The sequence below is a fragment of the Acyrthosiphon pisum genome, chromosome A1, assembly GCF_005508785.2.
Source record: "Acyrthosiphon pisum isolate AL4f chromosome A1, pea_aphid_22Mar2018_4r6ur, whole genome shotgun sequence".
Taxonomy (NCBI): Eukaryota; Metazoa; Arthropoda; class Insecta; order Hemiptera; family Aphididae; genus Acyrthosiphon; species Acyrthosiphon pisum.
The window spans coordinates 58,293,444-58,314,956 of NC_042494.1; the positions used below are offsets into that span (position 1 = coordinate 58,293,444).

Here is a 21,513-nt window from a genome sequence, read left to right on the forward strand (position 1 = left end):
TGATTTATATTTTACAAATTTTACAAATTTTACTTTAGATTTGCTCAATTTTTCCTTGAACCTTTGTTCACAACAAGTGCAACTGAAAGAGAAATTGGTGCTGTCAATTCTGAACATGAAAAAAATGTTGCTGATGATTTTTGGCGTTTAGCCCAGTTAGAAAAAAATGCAGCCGATCCAAATCATTCCTATAACCAATTTGGAACAGGTAAACTATAGATAAATTATTTTTAATTATATTTTAAAACGTAGAGGTAAATTTGATACCTAACTAAAATCTTAAAAAAAAATCGGCTGTATATCATATTTTTTTTATTTTAATGTTTGTTGTTTAGGTACAAAAGAGACATTATGGGATATTCCTAAATCAAAAAATGTCAGTGTCCGTGATCAACTATTGGAGTTCCATTCAAAATGGTACTCTTCTCATTTAATGTACTTAACTATACTCGGAAAAGGTATTAACTCAAAGGCTTTTTGTTAAACATTTAAAATTAATTTTTGTAATCAATTCTTAGAGGATTTAAATACTTTGGAAGAATTGGCTGTATCTTTATTTGGAGACATTAAAAGAAAAGATGTAGAAAGGCCGTATTGGAATGATCCAATTTATAAAGAAGAACAACTGGCAACTAAGACCGTTGTAGTTCCAGTAAAAGATATCAGAGTGCTGTCTGTTAATTTCCTTATTCCAGATCAAAGCAAATATTATAGAAGCATGGTAAAAATATTTGTTAACTATGTACACAATTTAAACATAAATGTTAATATACATTTTATTAATTAGCCTAGCAGATATTTGAGCGCTTTATTTGGTCATGAAGGCCCTACTAGTATTTTAACAGTTTTAAAAAAAAGAGGATGGTCTAGTAAACTGTCAGCTGGCAATAAATTTGAAGCTAGGGGAATTGAGCTTTTTGATATTGATGTGGATTTAACAGAAAAAGGAGTTGATCATGTTGATGACATTGTTAAATTAATCTTTCAAGTAATATTATATTTATTTAAGTAAACATTTTTAATGAGTAATACATATTAATTATAATCTTTTATTTTTATGATATTTTAGTATGTGAATATGTTAAGACGTGAAGGACCCCAAGAATGGTTCCATGATGAAAACAGTAATATTAGTGCAATGCAATTTCAATTTAAAGATAAAGGTTCACCTTTAGATTATGTTTATCGGTTGTCTTCTCATATGATTGTAAGTCATGCATTTAATTATTTAAGCATAATACTATCTTTATGTATTTTTTTAGACTTTTGAATTAGAACATGTCCTAACAGCTGAATATTTAATTCGAGAATGGAAACCTGATTTAATCGTAGAACTTTTATCTTACTTCAGACCAGATAACATGAGGTACCTATGAACAGAATAATACCAGAATTATTGGATTTTTTCATGGGATAACATCAGTAGCGTACGCAGGATTTTAGTTAGGTTAGGGTTTTACCTGAGTAAATAATTTACACTATTTTTTTCTAAATAGTTTTTATATAACAAATTATAATTAGTCTTAAATTTAGTCTACATTTACAGTGTTGAACCTGGTCATCTATAGAGCCTCTTCGGCCGTAATAAATATGGTGGTAATCGATGGGCGATGATATACCATCGATTATGACAGATGTTTAGCAATGTACTAAATCAACTAAAAAAAAACTGAAACTATGATTATTGACGTCTTTATCATATTATTCAACAAATTATTTTATACCTATTTAAAATGACCAAAAATTGATCTGTGCGTATCAAAATGGTGGGAAAAAAGATTTTTTATAGTAAAAAGAAAATTCAGGGGGTTCAGAACCCTAGAGTCCTACCCCTGAATACGCCACTGGATAACATAATATGACTAATTATAGCAGTGGCGAATTCTCTGGGAATTTAGCATGCTTAAGAACAAAAACATAATTAGTAAAAAATACATTAATTATTTTATCATTAATAATATATTATTACGTAAGAAAAATCATAATGTATGACAACAATTTTATATATTTCTGTGGTACGTATCTGCGTTTATTATGATTTTTATCGTAACTTATACTGATGGAGCATATGATAGCTGTATGCGCAAACCATACAACACCACTTGTTATCGCTGTGGAATATCGGCCAAGCAGCCAGAGTACTAACCCACCCATGAGCCATGCTCATTCAGTTGCGCTTTTTCAATGTTTTGTATAATTTATGCACGACTGTATTATGAGAGTATGACAATTTTTTGAAATTTACTTGTGTATTAATAATTAATTATAAATAAAATAGAATTCATCATCAAATTGAAAGTAAAATCTTTTTTAATGTTTAATCTTGGAATAAATGTGTATTCCTACAATGCATTATGACAAATGAGCATGCCCATACTATCGTTCGAATTGCTACTATTGCCTGTCTATTAATATAAGGTTTATGATGTTAATTGTATGGATATAAATGAGTGGATTTAGATAGAGGTCCTCAATCAGTTGTACTCACGCAATAATTGCTTCCTGATGTTATCTTCTTTAGACCAATAAATAGAAATCAAAATAACTTAAATAGAAAATATTATTAATAATACGTTTTAAACTAAGTACCTATCTACTTTTATTTAAAATGTTTTAAAGAGTGACAATTAAATTAATGTATTCTGTTATGTGTAAAAATGTGAATTTATTTATATTCTAGAGTTACAGTAGTTTCCAAAATATTTCAAAATGAAACAGATACTGTAGACAAATATTATGGAACACCATACTCAATAAAGAAAATACCAACAGAGACTTTAAATGTAATATATATATAAATGTAATGGTCATTTATTATAAATAATATAAATGTATTTTAATTTTTTTAATGTTTAGGAATGGAAAAAAGATGATTTATGTGAAGATTTAAAAATGCCATCAAAGAATGAATTTGTTGCTACAGATTTTAATTTGGTGCCAATTGATAAAAATGTAATAAGATTATTTATCATTTATTTTTCCCATTTTGTTAATAATATATTTTTCTTTTATAGGAACCAGGTCATCCACATATTATTCATGATTCTTTTCTTTTGAGATGTTGGTTTAAAACGGACACAGAATTTAGATTCCCTAAAGCATTTGTTTCAATTGATTTTTTCAGGTAGTTAATCGCATATAACTATTATAACTATTAATAGTTAATACAGTAAATTGCTTATTTATTTATTTTTTTTAACTACATAAATTATTCAAACAATAATAACTGACATTTTATTATTTTAAATACTGATTTTTCAAATATTACTTTATCTAATAAATTTTAAAAAAATTCTTTAAAATGTTATATTTTTTAAAGGCTTGGACTTTCTTTAATGTATTATAAAATGTTCTTAAAAATAGAAAATAAATATGGTTTTTTTTCTTAGAAAATATTCACGGGCATAGGCACATTTATGAAGTATTTTAGAATATTAAATTTTTCTTTGTTAAAATGATTAAACAATTTCATTTGATGTTCCCTTCATAAGCTGTTCTTAGAGCATTTTTATTTGAAAATTTTTTGAAGTACAATTTCTCTGTCTCTTTTAAACAGTATTTTAAAATTAAACACCTCCATTATACTATTACAGTAACCTACACAAGAAAAAATAGGCACAAAAACCTACAATGGAACAAAAGCCAATTCCCCAGATTTATATACTAAATATTTCTTCTAAACAGTTAATATTTTTAATATTGTTTTATAAAAAATATAAATACTAAGATAACTTATAGTATCATTGATAGTACTAATTTTATTATAATCAATGTTTTATCTTATTTGTAATATTTCCAAATGGATTACCATTAACTTATTACAATTAATTTTAATTGTTTTATTAAATGAAAATGATCTGTAACTTATTTTAAAATGTAATTACAGCCACATTGTAATGACTGATCCATTCCATTGCAATATTATGAGTCTTTTTGTGAGATTATTTAATGAAGATTTTTCTGAATATACATGGGATGCAACCAGGGCTAGTCTAAATTTAGTCATACAACCAAGTAGTTATGGTTTCAAGGTAAAATACAATTTAAAACTCCTAACAAAATATTTATGTTATAAATTCAAATTATTATTTTTAGATGCAATTGAGTGGATTTAATCACAAATTACATATTTTACTGAAGAAAACTATTGATAAGCTTTTGACTTTCAAGATAAATCCACAACGCTTTGAAATTCTTAAAGAAGAAGTAAGTCATAGTAAAATTAAAAATAATTTCCTTACAATTTAAGTTTTTTAAATTCATTTATAGAAAATTCGGGATTTGAAAAATATTGATATGGAACAACCTTATCATAGTGCAATGAGGTATAATTCTGTTGTTTTATCAGAAGATGCATGGACTCCTAATGAATTACTAGCTGCTATTGATGGTAAGTAATGATATTATTCTTAATTTGACTCGTTTGATATAATGTTTTTATATTTTTAGACGTTAAGATTGAAAACATTGAAGAATTTATTGAAAAGTTCCTCTCTCAAATGTTTATGGAATCATTAGTATATGGTAACATAGATAAACCTGTAAGTATATTAAAATAATAACTATTAGTCTGTCATATTACCTATTGAATTATGTGGTTTCATTTTAGAAAGCATTAGAACTTATACAAATACTAGAAAAACCATTTTTGGGTCGAGATGGATTCCGTAGATTACTACCTCGTCAAATGGTTAGGTCAAGAGAAGTACGACTTGAAGATCGTAAGTTAAATATTTTGATTTTATTTAAGTACAAGCAAAATAATAATTTATTTGTTTTTAGTTCTATATATATATATATTTTTTAAATCTTTTTATTTTCTTAATAGAGTAAAACCTCGTTAAGACGCTCCTGTTTATTAAGCCATTCATTGGTGGAAATCCATTAAAATTTCAGGGAGAGTTAACATTAATAACATAAATGTGAGTCGGGGGGGGGGGAGGGGGCTTCGATCCTACAAAACCAAAAAAGGAGGGGCTTCACTGACTTTAGAGAGTGTGCTTAGCCTTTTTAAGCCCTCCACCCTGATTACCACCCATGAAGCCATTCCGCTTAATACGTGGATTATTTCCAGTCCCTAGTACCTTTAAACATTGAAAAAAAAATGCTTAATAAGCTCCCGCTTAATATGTAATCTTGTTCTCTTTTCTGGCTACTCATATCTTTTAATACAGAAAAATTAACTTAATACATCGTTAAACATTTTATTGAAACGTTTATCTTATCTTAATTTTTTACAAACATTTATGTACAATATGCATATAATATAGTACTGGGCGCAATAATATGTGTTCTGGCACATCGCACTCGTAAACCAATTTAATGTTATTGATTGATAAAGATAATGAACGGTATTTTGATATTTTATTACATTAGTACAACATTGTGACACAGTTTATGTGATGTTCGTACTTGTACAACTGGTCGTGTTTTGGTGTTGAATTGGTCATGTTTTTTTAATTAATATGTGTGTACTTGTATGCGCTATGTTTTAATATGTAATAAATAACACGTAACACCATGAAATATTTACTAATTTATTTAAACTAATACCTTAAAAGTGTATCAATGAGAAATCGCAAAACACGCATCAATGGTATTACACCATCCTTCATAATACATGGTTTTACGATTTTCCTTTCGAGAGCGTCTTAACGAGATTTTACTATAGTTAAAAATTTGTATACTTTTTGTTTCTTATTTTAAATTAAACATTAAATCTATTACAAAGATATTACAGATTTATGTATATAATTATATACCTAATTGAATTGTGATTATCTTAATTTCTATAGAATTTATAATCAATTGGAGTAGGTTAAATTCCAAGAGGGTTCAATCACCTTACTTATAATTATATTTATATGTACTATATATTTCGGTACTATACCAAATAATATACTTTTATACTTTAATTTATACTTCATTCAGTTTGACTTAAAAACATTAAATTTAAGCATTATATTTAAGGTGAAAGCGCATTATTCGAAACAACAAGTGATCATCACAGCAGTTCATGTGTTTATATACATTTACAATGTGGTGTTCAGTCTACATTAAAAAATATGATAGTTGGCCTATTTAACGAAATTATCAAAGAGTCGTGTTTTAACACCCTACGTACACAGGTATAATAAATTATTTATGTTTAAATAGAATGAAACTATTAAAATTAACTTTTTGTACTAGGAACAACTTGGCTACATAGTGTTTAGTTCATCAAGCAGAAGTCATGGAATACTGAATTTGCGTATTATTGTACAATCTGACCGTACTCCAATGTATGTTGACTCGAGAATAGAAAACTATATAAACACTATTGAGGTTAGCTAATTTGAGTAGCTTCATTTAAATATTCTAATTAATCGATTATTTTTTCTAGCAATTATTAATGAATATGCCTGAAGAAGAATTTAACAAGTACAAAGATGCTTTAGCTGTTAAACTGTTAGAGAAGCCAAAGGGTTTGATGAAACAAGCAGCTGTCTATCAGGTAGAAATTGACACACAAGACTATAATTTCAACCGAGCTCAAATCGAAGTAGAAGCATTAAAATTAATCGCCAAAGATGATATTATTAAATTTTATAATGTAAGTTATTTCTCAATTTTTTTAGTCTGATAACTAAGTGATAATTTGTATAGGATCAAATCAGCCAATCTGGGCCAGAAAGACATAAGTTAGCAGTACATGTCAGATCTACATTAAAGAATACAACTGCGGAAGAAGTGGATAATAGTTTGATGGCCAACAATGTATGTGTTACTATTATGATATAATGTGTAATGACCAATGTAAATATTGTTAAGTTAATATTATTTTTCATCTTACAGACCATTTTGATTAAGGATATAACAGACTTTAAGAAGAAGCATCAACTGTATCAATTGCCAAACTCATTTATGCCTGTTGGACACACAAAATCCAAGTTGTAATTTGTTTTTTAAATTACTACTTACAAAAATATTTCTTATATTTTTATACATTTAAATTATAATAATTCATGTAAAATCAAAATATATAACAATTTTTAGCTATGATTGTATTTAAAGTACAGTTGAGCATACAGTTTAGACCAGCAATTCTCAACCTGGGGCCAGCATATTATTTAGGGTCGCCAATACATTAAAAAGCTTATAGTATAAATAGATACTTAGTTTACAGATCATTACTTTAATAAGGTTGAGAATCTCTAGTTTAGACATTTATTTAACTGGTTTCTGAAAAAAAACATAACAATATTAAATTATTGAAACGTTTTGTTCTATCAAAATGTATTTATCGATTTTGTAAAATACTCAATTATTTAATAAAAAGAAAATAAATTATTGTATTTATTGTATACATATTATTATAGTTAACATTAAATTTTATATTAAGAATTCATTGCAAACATTAATAATGTTACAGTTTGATTTTTGAACCAAACACCTGCTTGTAATGTTGTATAAATGTTTCATTTAACTAAAAAAATGGTCAATGTCAAACCCTAATTTATTACAAGGTGATAACAATTTAGTGCCGAAGTAGAGCAGTTATTCATGTTGCACACATTTGTCAGATCCATTCATGGTCCACGTATACTGCAAACAATATATAGTTTTACGTAACTATTATTATACTGTGGTATCGTTTCTATTGCATCTGTAAATTTCCAACTGGATAATTGCGATGGTAGACGATAGTGTGAAAGGAAAAGGATAGTGAGTAGTGACATTGATATGTTTATAGATTCTAGTCTACATGCATATAGTAATATACTAATTAACTATTCTACAAATGGATAAATAACAATTTTTTTTATATATTATATAGTATTTCAAATTTGAATCTTGATGAAAATCATAAATATAAATAAGTTATTATTTCAAACTGCATTATGAATATGTAATATGTATGATACAAAATTGATTTTTATATATATTATTATATATCGGGTTTGAAATTTGAAATATATCGAGGTAATCGAGTATAGATTATTATTTTTGTTTTGCTTTTAAGTAGGTAATACAAAAATTACCGGAATGACATTTATAGATTCACTTGATTTGCTTCCAACATTTAAATGTATTGTGTACATTTCCATGAAATTCGGTTTGCTAAAATTTTTGAAAGTTAATTTTCTTTTGATAGTTACTTTACTTAATTTGTCCATTAATGATGTATGTACATATCAGCCGGTTAATATACAAATCTATGCTTTTAAATGTCTTATACTCATATATTTTATCCAAGTAGTATGACTAATGTACACGCTTCGCTCTTATTATGTTTAACCTTCAATTTACTTTTCCACCTACTATAATCTATATTGAATACCCTCTAGAGTTTATATGCCTGCTGACTTAACTTTAAAACTTGAATAAATATGATTAAATAATATTATTGACGACAATAGACTCAAACTTTAGATGAAGTCTGCTCAATAACCATGTGTCCTAAAAATCAGCAAATCAGTAGTTCTTATTTGTTGAGGATCTTACCCGGTCACATATGTGTATTTTTTTACCTTATAACTTTTATTAATTACTTTAATGATTTGCTTTTTAACACGTTTGCTGCTTAAAACACTAATTGGCGTCATTGTTCATAATTTGCATATGCTGAATGACTCCAATTGGCGTCATGTAACTTGTTATTTAATGGACTATAATTTGGTCAGCGTTACGATCATATGTCTATGGTTCCGATTAAACTTTAGGTTTTTTTTCAGCATCTTCTATAAGAATTGTTTCATAATCAAGTGCAAACCGTACACTGATATTTTAATTTTTAGGACATTTTTTTTAAAACTAGAATTTTATCAGCGTCACGACTCACGACAAGTATACAAAAATATGATATGCAGTGAATGTGTTAAAGGAATACTTCCTAATTGCAGCAATCAAAAATATATACAATTCAATAATTTATATTCATCATTGAAAATAAAACAAACATATATTTGTTTTATTCAACTTATGAACTAATAACTATACAAATTTCAGATCAAAATGAACATTATAAATAAACAATACAAAGTTATCTCAATAACTGCAATATTTAAGTCGTATAAAACATAAAACCCATAGTAAAAATATACTGCTATGTCGAGTAGATTCATGTTTTTAATAATAAATATATATAAAAAAAAAAAACAATTTTGAATAATATAAAATATTAATAGGTATATGCCTATTTTTTAACTTAAAAAAAACATTTTTTAATATTTTTTTTTTTTTTACACAGTCTAAATATGCATAAAATGTTCACATTGTTTTATAAAACAATCATGTAAGAATATTTATTACCAAACATTTTTTTACTGTTAATTTTATTCTAACAATAATCATTATTAATTTGTGCATTATAATTATATATATTAAACTAATAGGTTTTTTTTAATGTGATTTATTAACATTCTTTTCAACTAGGAGTTGGAGCTTTTTTCACCATTAATGTAATTGTATCTATTTAACAAGTCATCTTCTTCTTCATCTTCGTCGTCATCATCATCATCATCATCATCGTCCTCCAAATATCGTTTAGTTCTACTAGATTTTCTGGGAGGAGACCTAAATCATTTTTTATTATGTTTTATTAATTTCATTCAATTTTAGTATTTAAATTACCTTAAGTTTTCTTCCGATGAACTAGATGAATCTGGAGTGTTACGTCCACTTGGAGTTGGACTTCCAGGTGGCGAAAATGCTTGTAACAATTTACCTTTACTGTCTTTCCAAAAATGTGACTAAAAGAAAAACCTTGATTATATTCAGGCCAGTTAACACTAAACTTTTAACTTACAATTGGTCCATCTCGGCCAAACAACAATAAGAATGAAACAATAAAGTCTCTTGATCTTTCTTCCCATCGTTGCAACATGTCTACTTTTTTTTCACCAATAGTTCCCATAACTCGTTTACTGCGGTCTTTAAGTTCTTCCATTTTGTTTTGGAGTTTTAATTTTTTTTCCTATAATAATAACTTTTACTATCTTTGAATGCTTATATTTTTAAGATAATTTATCTAAAAATCTAACCTTTAAATAAGATACATTTAAATCTTTGGCACTGTACCCACGTTGAAGATTACGTCTAACATACATATCATAATCTCGTACAATTCGAGAAATAACGTCTGACGTTGATACACCTTCAGTCCTTTGGGTGCCTACAAACATACCTTTTTCTTTAAGCCCTCCATAAATATCTTGACCATCTTCATTAATGTAAGGTATATCATCATGAGCAACAAAATCAATCTATACAGAATTTGAAACTCACATTTATCATTCAAAATAAAACAGTATTAATTTTAATTACTTTATTATCTATTAAAAATTGATCATCGGTTTCCCATGGTGCATCTTTAAGAACTTCATCTATATAACGGCAATGTCTAACAGCTTCATACCTTTCTTCATCCGTCATTACAGTCTTACCTTTAAAAGTATGTGTGACACTGTCACTGCATACTAAAATTTATACCCAACAAATACATTTATGACTATAAATTATCTTTAATTTATTTACAACACTAAATTATTTTAACTAATTATGACAAGTTATATCAACTAACCTCCAACAATCAAGTAAACATTTTGGAATACAGTTTTTGCTTGCATTAACTGCCTAGCATGTCCTTGATGGAACATATCATAAACACCATCTGCATATACTCTAATTCTTCGAGGAGCTGCAAATAACAAGCATTATCTAAAATTAAAATTACATTTTAGCTGTAGATAATTTCAGAGATAGATAACCATAACCCTATTCATTTGTATTTGTTTACTAAGTATATAATTATAAATTTGGATAGTATTTTAATTTATTAATATGAAATGCAAATTAGTTTGCCTTATAGGGTTCCACATGGTCACACTCAGTGGCAAACACTTTCCCCTGAAATATTTGGAAGTGACAAGGGTATTACTCCCCCCCCCCAGATATGCCATAGTAGACATCTTTAAATCTTCTAAAATAAAGAAAGAATGCAATACATTTAATATAGGTACATAAAATAAAAATATATTTTTCTTTAATCCATCAACATTTGCTTGGCTTAAATATTCAACCCAAACTTGAAATATACTTATATACATATAAAACTAACTTTAATAGTATTGTGTCTATACCTTTTAATACTTTATAAAAATATACGAGTGTATATTTTATGCAATTATTTTTTTCCCGTATATTTTGATATAAAAAAAACAATGCAGACAAATTTTAACCCCATACGAGTGAATGTGGCATCAAAAACAAGCATCGAGTAGTAAAGGGATTCAATTATTGCATATAAGTACATTTATTTCATGTTCCTCCTCTTGTATAATATGTTGATGTATTGCCAACGTTATCTTATTATCTTGGTTATAAAAATAACCCGATAATATAATTTCATGAATTATGATTACAAGATCATCATCATATTATTTTCACACACGTCATACAACCCCTTTTTTTTAACTGTTGTATCTTTTCTACTTATTACCTAATGTTTTATAATAATATGTGTACCTAGTACCTACAACTTGTTTTTAAGCCATAAAAAGATCTTTAAGACTAGTGTAAAAACAAACAATTGTGTTATGATTTTGATTTTGATAAATACATTATCTTGACCTCCCATAATTTTTTACACTGTCACACTTCAAATAATTTGGTTATATCTTTATGGACATAGAAGCTTTTTTCTAGGTTAATAGGAATAATGATTAGGTTAAACATAATATTTCTAACTTTAACTTTTCAATAAATTTATCAGTTTAGGTATATAGCTAATGGACATAAATTATAATTCAATAACCGTATACAGTTTAACAAACCAAGACAAAACACAACATTTAGAATATATACCTGCACAAACAAACATACAAATCACTAGTATAATATATTTTTTATCAAAGATAGTGGTGATATTAATTGCTATATAAAAGTACATCAAATATTATACAATTTTAGAAAACCTAAATATTAATTTCATAATATGCTTTAAAAGTCATTATAAGTTTATTTATTTCATTTGAACAAACAATTAGCACCCATTATGAAGAATAGAGGATATATTGTACACTATATGGTAGTAAAAAGGGATATAGATAAGACAATAGAAAAAGTGGTATAGATCATAGGTAAGAGATAACTGAGTAAAAACTTAAATGGGTCTTTTTTATTTGATTTCTGATTCTAATTTACATTTATGAGAGACAAAATAAAACTTTCAGAACATTCCTTTACCAAAAATTATAGACTTCCAGTTTTCACTATATAAATGTGATCATAGACATTTTGCTAAATTACATCAAATAGAACTAATATAGTGATATAATATATATATACATATTTTTATAATATAGTTCATACCTAAGCCAGAATTGGCCATATCCATAGTGATTTTTGTACTATAATCACAAGCATTCCGTTCTTCAACTGCATCTTTATCTGTACTAAAAGGTGCAGGTTTGAAAATTGACTAAAATCAAAAGATTGTAGAAAGCTGTTAATATTTAATTAATTACTTAAAGTGGTATTTTAGTATTTACTATTTAGTCTATAAATTACACAGTTTACTTTATTCAGTTGTATAATTGGAGCAATATTCTATTGACTATAAAAAAATGCTTTTAAATTTTTTTTTACATGTTTTGTAGCTTTGACAAATTAAATTTTAATCCTTCCTCTTATCTAAGGTATCAATTTAATTTAACTATACCAAAATGGTGCTGTATAATATTTTTTAATTATTTATTAATATTATGCAATATAGACAAAGTAAACATAGGATGGTGGTATTCAATACAATTTTAATTAAAATATATAGTATCAAATATGTATTCTGTAAGAGTATGCTTTTAGTAAAATTTTAAAATGATATAAAAATTAATCTACATGTTTATTATTATTTTGGCTCAAAATATTCATTTGATTTTTAGCATATATTTTATGTATATACTGTTACAACTTATAATGATTTTTTTTTTCTCACACATACTATTTAATGTACCCATTATTTCAAGGCATAGCTTGTTTTGTTTGCATAATAAAATAAATTGTAACCATATAAACTGAGAAATAATACAATAAAGGCCATTATTATTGCAATAACTAATAACAGAAAAACCCTCCTACAACATATTTTTTTATCAGTCAAAACCGGACGTAATAGCTTTGTTAAACACCTGATTTTGCTCATTTTTCTCCAGATTGTTAAAAAACATATAAATCATTACAAGGTTTCAAAGTAAAAACAGAAAATGACATATAAATGTAAATGTTATATAAACATTTAATTAAGTATATACATCATTCACTACATCTCAAGGACAAATAAATAATGATGTTTGCTATTTTAGTTGAAAAATATAAATTATAAATATAAAATTCATACCTAATCCAAACATCATACTATAAAATATATTGATTAAACTAACATAAAATATATTTTATAATTTGTAATTGTTACGTTAGTAATACCAATATTAGTATCATTATGATTTCCCAAATCTGACTAAAGGTTATTCAGATAAAACTGATATGTTTATAAGAGTGATTCGCTGAAGACGGCAAAATTGTATAATAGACTAATTATCGAATGAAGATGTTTTATAAAATAAATTTAAATAATAATTATATACATACTATACAATTAATAAGTATAAGACATTTTTTTAATGAAGATAAAACTGTATTATCAAAAAAATTTGATATCAGAACAACATTGACCAAAGCCTTACTACTAATTCTATAATTATGTTTAATTACATAGGTATTTAATATAATTCATATCCTCCCATAAATACACTTTAGTCTAGAACATAAATAAGTAAAACTAGTTTCTTTAAACCACACGTTTTACAAAACTATTTAACTTAAATTTAAAAATATTATTCTTTATATAAACTGGTTTAGGTTTTTATTTTAACTTTGTAAATGTAAATAATAAGTAGGTAGTTTCAATAATAACCATAGATATAGCTTCTTTGTCATTGAAAAATCTTAATTGTAGAAGTAATGTATGGTTTTTAAAATTGTATATTTTTTTTAATATTATAAAATTATATAAATTACAACTATAATAATATATATAGTAGCATAAGAATACCGAAACAATTATTTCAAAAAAACTTATCATGACTATGCAGTTCAAATGTAATCAATCTATATTCAATCTCACCATAAAAACATAGTTCAGTTCATAGTGGCAGAGTCTACTACACAATATACTTTTCATTAATGTGACAAATTAAAGCAGGTATGCCAGTCTAATAACTTAACAGTAAGGTTTCTTTTTACTTTTTTTTTATCATAGTTAGCTGCCGGAACAATAGTCCACATGTAATTTTGTTAAGAAAGCATAGTATTTGAAAACAGAATACCTATTTATTTTATGGTTACATATTTAAAAAATAACAGAAATCAAAAATTGAACATTAACACATCCAGACCACCAGTAGAAACTTAAGGATTTACAGAATTTAATTGATGGGCTAAAACTGTACAACCATAAATATACAATGACACATTTTGGAATTATCAATTAAATTACTGTAACATTAGATGCATACTTATTTATATATTTAAGGCTAATATTTTGTTGCTGTATTTATATATATATTTATACGAGCTTAAATATCTATAAATTAGTATCCAACACTGAACATGTAATTTTTTTTGTAAATTACATTAAATAATATACATACTGGAGCAACATTGTGTAACTTGGGTTGTTCACATTTTTGTAATACATTTTTATTGCTGACATGCATCTCCACTTCTGTTGTATTATTAGTCACGTCGCGTGTTCTTTTCTTAGACATGTTTGTGTGTTAACTATATGTCCAAAATAATAATAACAATTATTTATAAGTTAATGGTACAAAATCATTAAATTAATATAAAAATAATTAATTCAACAGAGATGAACACCTAATATCAAAATATCAAAACATATCTAGGTACATATTATATTTTATCAGACAGTGTTGTGTTAAATTAAAACTAAATAAATTAAATATTTTAAATTGTTCATACTTCTCACTATTTCAATAATAAGCAATAATAATAATAAATTCTTAGAAACTATTCTTTGTAATACCTACATCAAGTTTATTGCATCAAATTTTATTAATTTCAAAATTTAATAAGTTAAATTAAGAACAAAATAATGTACCCAGGTAGTTCATAAAAATAATATTTACAGCCTACCTACATATTTTATTTAGAATATAATTTACTAATAAACTAATAATTTATAAAATAACAAAATAATTAAAATAATACCTATTGCCATAACATATACAGATCTGTTGTTTATAACATCTATATAAGTATGAAAATACTTAATGAAAATAAAATATTTAAAATTTATGAATTTAACTAAATAAGCTATAACCTTGGCTACAATTATTCTAAGCTTTTAATAAATCTATAAAAGATTTTCCAAAATCAACATAAGGTATACCTACTATAAAATAAAATAAAAATAAATTAACATTCCCCTTTGAATCTTAAAGTGAATCTAAAAAAGACCATAATCAATAATCATAATGACAAAACAATATCCTTAAAATATACTTAACATAAATTTAAGTATAAACTTGTAAAATCAAGTTATACAAAGAAAAATGTTAACTGTATCCATGTTATTTATATATATAATATAAACTTACTGAAAATATGGCACTATTGTATTAATTTTAACATTAGTTGAAATAATTTAAAATACCTAGGTACACTAAGAACATAATATAGTTATTATACCATCAAGTAGGTACTAAAATCATACTAAATTGAATACTTACGGAACAAATAGAATACTGCGCATAAAATAATATTATATTATAACAGGTAAGTATTATAGTTCAAGTCAATTGTAAATTGACATCGTACGCGTATGATTTACGAATTACAATTGAATTTAACTAGATTGTTATATTGACGGCAATAAACCGATTGCTAAATAAACTACCGGGTGAGGAGATAAATGCGGTAATTGGTAAACCGTTCCAACTTCAAATTGGTAGTTTCGGTGAGAAAATTGCGCAAACAATATTTTTCGAATTGGGTTGTGCCACTATCTCCGGAGTGGCGGAGTCCGGACGGTGCTATAATAATCGGTGCATACTGCATACGGAAATGTTTCACGTTATCAACCTATTATCAGCCGACACCGCATGTTTGTCAACGTCACACCACGGTTCAATCTTACACGGTGAGTCACGCCAAGGTTAACCACATTTTTCATTATTATCTACTATGGACTTGGAACAATATAATTTTATTTTGGCAAACCGTTTTGCACGACGGTAACACTGTGCGCCGTCATCTGTAGTCATTTTAGTTTTTGAACATTTTACGTGCTCCCTAATATTACTATTTACATATTTTAATTTTAATTTTTATATAATTGTGTCTATACTCAAATACTCTATAGCATTGTTTCTTAAGCTGTGTACCGCGGATATCACTTCAGGGCAGGGCCGGATTAGTGTGTATCGGCCCATCGAACTTTTCACTTCTAAGCGGCTTATTTACATAATCAGTGGACCAAAATTACGTCTATAATCATTATGAGCTTATAGGTGGACAATCGTATTTTGAACATGAATTTATATTCACTCGCACTCACACGACTGGCCCAAACTTCAAGTAGCCCACTGAGATTTTCTCGGTAGCTCGCCTAACCGGATTGGCCCTGCTTCAGAGTTCCATGAACTCTCATTAAAATTAACATTTAGAAGTCTCGTTTGTCCAGTATTAAAATATTTTTTGAATTATAACAGTATAAACATTATTAGATGAAATTTTTATTATTAGATTCTGAGTGGAACGATGAATGTATTGATTTTACAATGATGTGTGTTTTTTTTTTATTTATTTTTTTATTTTTTTGTGTTTGTGTACACGATAAGTAGTCGAAATAATGCTACGATTTTCAACTTCAGTATCTTGTTCGATCAGAAAGTGAATATCGTTGGTGCATTGGGGAGGTCAAAATTTAAATTTCCCAGTAGTTTTCAAAAGCGCCGGGAAAAACAAAAGAAAAATTAAGGAAAAACGGGAATTTTTACGCAAAATCGATTTTTCACAAAATTGAATTTGGTTTTTGGTGTAACTTTAAAAAAAATGACTGTAGATACATGAAATTTTCAATGGTTGTTTATATTTCCATTTTCTATACACGATAACATTTTCAAAATATTTTGATTTATTTTGAACTGTTTAGAGACATTTTCATTTTCCATTTTTTTTTAGTTTTTTTTCTAAAAATATCAATAAAATTTTATTTGTTGGATAAAAAAGCTTGAAAATTTAATAGAAGGCTCCTAGTATATTGTTTCAAAGGCAGATGAAAAATATTAAAAATCGTTAGTCACAGTTTTTTTTTTTAAGCATTTAAAGTTCAAAAAATGACAAAATATGGAAAAATCACGAAAATTTGCAAATTATTTCGAGTTATAAATTCATAAAAATTTTTCTTTTTAACTCTAAAATTTTAAAATGTAATACAAGATTCCTTATAGGATAATCTACCTTTACCAAAAAAAAAAAATGTCTATAAGAAACTATCTTAAAAAGTTAAGTTACTTTTAACTATAAGTTAATTAACGAGTTACTTTTTTGCTTATGTTATTTAGTAACTTACGAGTTAATTAATTTTATTGCCACGTTAAGTTAATTTTTTTTCGTAAGCCACAGAATTAAAATAAATTCAATTTTGTAAAAATTGATTTTATAAAAAAAGAATCCGAAATATTAAATAAATAAATTAGTAAATAATAATTTATAATAATAGTTATTTTATTGCATATTCACAGGCAATAAATTAAGTACCCAATTATAAATAACCAAGTGAAAGAGTCGACATTTTATTATTATTTTTATTAGTTTTCATCTTTTATAACTGTTTTTTAAGTTAAAATTTGTCGCGGAAAGTCCGAATGAATAACATCATTATTTCTTCATATATGTTGAACCAAAATCGTATGATGCTTTAATACCAAATTTTATTTTCGTTCGAAAATCATTTGAAACTTATATACTCTCACGAGCCTAATACCTTCAATGTATTTCATTGAGATTTAATAAGTAACAAAAAAATTGTTGGTTATAATATTCTTTGTGGGTCCTACGTGAACACAATCATGTTCAGTGGGGCCATTATTCTGTAGAAACAAATAAAATCGTACTCTTTAATATGAAAAATAAAGAACAACATTTTACTGTGTATAGAAGAAATAATTGTATTACATAACCTCATGAAAGATAGAAAATGAATGCTTAGTGCTTTAAAATGTTGAACGCCGAAAAATGAAATAAATTATGTGGTACAAAAAAGTAACAAAAAACAAGAAATAATAATTTAAATGAAAAAAATACATCGGACAAGACGAGGCGATGGGGGGGTTTGTGATGGCGAGTTGGTGGTGCTGATGATATTGGTAACTGGTCACCTCTACAAAATTCTCACGGGCTGTCCTGCGGGGCGGATGAGAGGAGCGTTTGCTCAAGACGCTAAGACGACCATGGCAGAGGGTGAAGCCCAGCCACGACGGCTACGAGAGCGACTACGGTTGGTGCGCGATGTCGTGCGAAGCTTGACGGTGCTGCAGGTGCTGAAGACTACTTTTGTGCCGGCGACGACGGTGACCTGCAAAACTCGGAGCGAGCTAGCGACGAAGACTATAATTTCGGTGCAGTTGCGGAATCGGTGGCATTGCAACACGGCCAGCGCGGGATCGGATCACTGGGCGAAAAGGGGAGAGTATCTGCGGACAGCATCACAACACGCTGCTGTCCTGATACTCTCCGTGATTTTCGCCCTGGCGTCTCCGTCGCCATTTGCCACAGCCGACGCGTTCGTCACTGAGCAGATACCGTCTGGGACAGGGTCGTTGTCCGCGCCGGTACCGCTAGCCTCCGTCGTCGTGTCGTTGTCGCTCCCGGACCGAAGTAGCCGCGCTGCCAGAGTGTCTCGCGTGTCTCGGCGACCTCGAGCGCGCAACGTCCGCGATCACGTCGCGCTTTCGCAGGATGGCCGGAGAACGTGTATCGGTGACTTACCGCCGATCACCACCTAAATGTGCCCTTTCACGTACCTATTACCTCGACCCCATACGTCGCCTCACCTTGTCCGCTGCCCTCAGCCAGGGGGAACAACAACACAACATGCGAGCGGCTCTCGTTAGACCTCTCCACGCTGAGGAGACAACTCTCGCCGTTCCACTGCGCGGAGCTGCGCATGTTTCTGTTTTGACCCCCGGGTCCAGCCAACTAATCAAGATTCAAAAACTGTTCCTGACCTCTAGTCCCCTGGTTGGTGTGGCACCCCTCGCCTCACACCTAGCTCCTTTTCCGCGGCTTCCTGCACCGTTGGCGCGACCAACACGTCATCTGTGATCGGTTCAACCGGTTCTGCAGCTTTGCGAGAATTGTCGCGGCCGGTTGAAAGACGTTGAACGGAACGTAATCGTCGCCCGCGAAGCGTATCGCATATAACAAAAGTCCTTCTAGGTCCCCGATGGTCTGTTCCTCGTCGATGTCGTCGAATCTGCTCAGGTCTTTTTCCACAATTTCGTATTCGACGTTGCTGATGATCTTGTCCAAGATGTGCTTGATGGTTGTTTCGATTGTCATTTCGTTATTATGCGATGCAGCCATTTTTTACAGGTTTTTTGTCCACGTATAGGTGTCAGAGTTGCAAATGTGCCGATTTTCGGATTTCTTTCTGGGCCGTTGACGATGATTTAAAATAAACATAATTTATTAGTAGCCAGCGAGTAAGCCATCACATTATTAATCTACCGGCATCAGCTGGATTTCAGGCCCGTTTATTTTTCCAAACACCATTATTATTATTATTATTATTATTATTATTATTATTATTATTATTGGTATATCAACTCTAACTGTATACAGTAATCCCTCGTTATACGCGTTTTTTTTAAACGCAGTTTCGATTATCCGCGGTTGGGTTTACGATAACAAATTATTAATGCGATTGCGATAACGTTTTACCGTTATTTCACGAACACTGTAGAAATTTATTTTTGACAATTGTAGATAATTGTTGTTATATCGCTATAGGTATAACACATATACATTATACATACATATATGTACTTATGGGTCTATGATAACTACTGGTCTCGTAATCCACGGTTTCGTTATCCGCGCAGGTTTGCTGGAACGTAACCTTCGCGGATAACGAGGGATTACTGTACTTACGCAGATAATAATACTATAATATTGTATTATAATATTTTAACGAGGATTTATAATATATCGATCAGCATATCCCAGACGGCTATGACAAGATTATAAATTGCCTAAATGTTGCCCCTTAAATAATGACCGTAGCGAAGCCCCCTAATAATTATTGTAAAATTTAATTTCTAGTTTCACGAGGAAATTCGTCAATTTTGGGCTATCTTGTCGTATGCACTTTTCCCCCAGCTTGCGGTCAACCTGCGACTACGAGACACTTATTATAAGTGCTCTACTATACTCCTATATTCATTATCGTGGTATTAAAGATTTGGACTCTTTTCCTGCACCATATAATTTTAGATTCTGAGTGAAACGATGAATGTATTGATTTTACAATGATGTGTTTTTTTTTTTTGTTTTTTTTTGTGTCTGTCATCACCTTTTAGGACAGTAAAAGTGCTTGGATTTTCTTCAACAGTATTTTTTCTGATAGGAAAGTGAATCTAGTTGGTACTTTGGGGAGTCAAAAGTAAAATTTTTCCAATAGTTTTCAAAAGCGCCGTGAAAAACAAAAGAAAAATTAAGGAAAAACGGGAATTTTTACGCAAAATCTGTTTTCGAGAAAATTGATTTTGGTTTTTGGTGTAACTTTAAAACGAATGACTGTAGATACATGAATTTTTCACTGGTTGTTTATATTTCTATTTTCTATACATGATAAATTTTACAAAATAATTTAATTTATTTTGAACTGTTTAGAGACATTTTCATTTTCCATTTTTTTTTAGTTTTTTTTTCTAAAAATATCAATAAAATTTTATTTGTTGGATAAAAAAGCTTGAAAATTTAATAGAAGGCTCCTAGTATATTGTTTCAAAGGTAGATGAAAAATATTAAAAATCGTTAGTCACAGTTTTTTTTATAAGCATTTAAAGTTCAAAAAAAGGCGGGTAAGTCGTGGATGTCGCTCTGCTGTACAGTAGGTTACAAGTGGGTTACTGTAATGAATGGAATTAAATTTGAATCCAATGATATTATATCATTGTATACGAAAAACGATTCTGAACGGAGATGATTTGTCAGTCTAGGATATATTGTTTTTAAAGAAAAACTTAATAGATTTAAAATTAGTGAAATATTTTGAAAATAAAACTATATAAAGAAAATGTCAATTTAAACAACTGGTAAAATTTTCAAGTGTCTACGACTCATACTTTTTGAATAATAACAAATATCAAAAATCGTTTGAGGCTAAACCGTTATTTAATGCGGTTTTGTAAAAATTTAAATTTCAAACACTCCTAAAAATTTTTTGTC

At 28.4% G+C, this 21,513-nt stretch overlaps 2 protein-coding genes across 6 annotated transcripts in view; one reads left to right on the top strand and one right to left on the bottom strand.

The window, feature by feature from the left end:
- The window catches only part of LOC100167928 (insulin-degrading enzyme), a 36,507-nt gene extending 29,173 nt beyond the window's left edge, over positions 1 to 7,334 (top strand). For all 4 annotated transcript variants that reach the window (XM_029487310.1, XM_008182127.2, XM_029487311.1 and 1 more), the window contains 19 exons: positions 39 to 208; positions 336 to 458; positions 519 to 721; positions 788 to 988; positions 1,070 to 1,207; positions 1,263 to 1,366; positions 2,681 to 2,783; positions 2,857 to 2,952; positions 3,015 to 3,124; positions 3,887 to 4,031; positions 4,096 to 4,206; positions 4,270 to 4,390; positions 4,450 to 4,541; positions 4,610 to 4,721; positions 5,971 to 6,128; positions 6,190 to 6,324; positions 6,383 to 6,592; positions 6,646 to 6,756; positions 6,835 to 7,334. In XM_029487310.1, coding sequence (XP_029343170.1) covers positions 39 to 208; positions 336 to 458; positions 519 to 721; positions 788 to 988; positions 1,070 to 1,207; positions 1,263 to 1,366; positions 2,681 to 2,783; positions 2,857 to 2,952; positions 3,015 to 3,124; positions 3,887 to 4,031; positions 4,096 to 4,206; positions 4,270 to 4,390; positions 4,450 to 4,541; positions 4,610 to 4,721; positions 5,971 to 6,128; positions 6,190 to 6,324; positions 6,383 to 6,592; positions 6,646 to 6,756; positions 6,835 to 6,936 — 2,545 coding nt within the window. In that variant the 3' untranslated portion in view covers positions 6,937 to 7,334. The remainder of the gene's footprint in view (positions 1 to 38; positions 209 to 335; positions 459 to 518; positions 722 to 787; positions 989 to 1,069; positions 1,208 to 1,262; positions 1,367 to 2,680; positions 2,784 to 2,856; positions 2,953 to 3,014; positions 3,125 to 3,886; positions 4,032 to 4,095; positions 4,207 to 4,269; positions 4,391 to 4,449; positions 4,542 to 4,609; positions 4,722 to 5,970; positions 6,129 to 6,189; positions 6,325 to 6,382; positions 6,593 to 6,645; positions 6,757 to 6,834) is intronic.
- Positions 7,335 to 8,898: 1,564 nt separating this feature from the next.
- Positions 8,899 to 16,107, bottom strand: LOC100160383 (choline-phosphate cytidylyltransferase A). Of its 2 annotated transcripts, none has more exons than XM_001942535.5 (9): positions 15,789 to 16,107; positions 14,688 to 14,817; positions 12,352 to 12,460; positions 10,562 to 10,678; positions 10,306 to 10,457; positions 10,023 to 10,244; positions 9,788 to 9,955; positions 9,613 to 9,731; positions 8,899 to 9,555 (listed from the first exon to the last, which is right to left on the bottom strand). In XM_001942535.5, exons 2-9 carry the CDS (start codon positions 14,802 to 14,804, stop codon positions 9,411 to 9,413), a joined length of 1,149 nt encoding a protein of 382 aa, XP_001942570.1. In that variant the 5' UTR covers positions 14,805 to 14,817; positions 15,789 to 16,107; the 3' UTR covers positions 8,899 to 9,410. The 2 variants fall into 2 exon arrangements, with proteins under 2 accessions (XP_001942570.1, XP_016657731.1); XM_016802242.2 differs by having other exon boundaries at positions 15,657 to 15,803.
- Between the last annotated feature and the right edge of the window lie 5,406 nt (positions 16,108 to 21,513).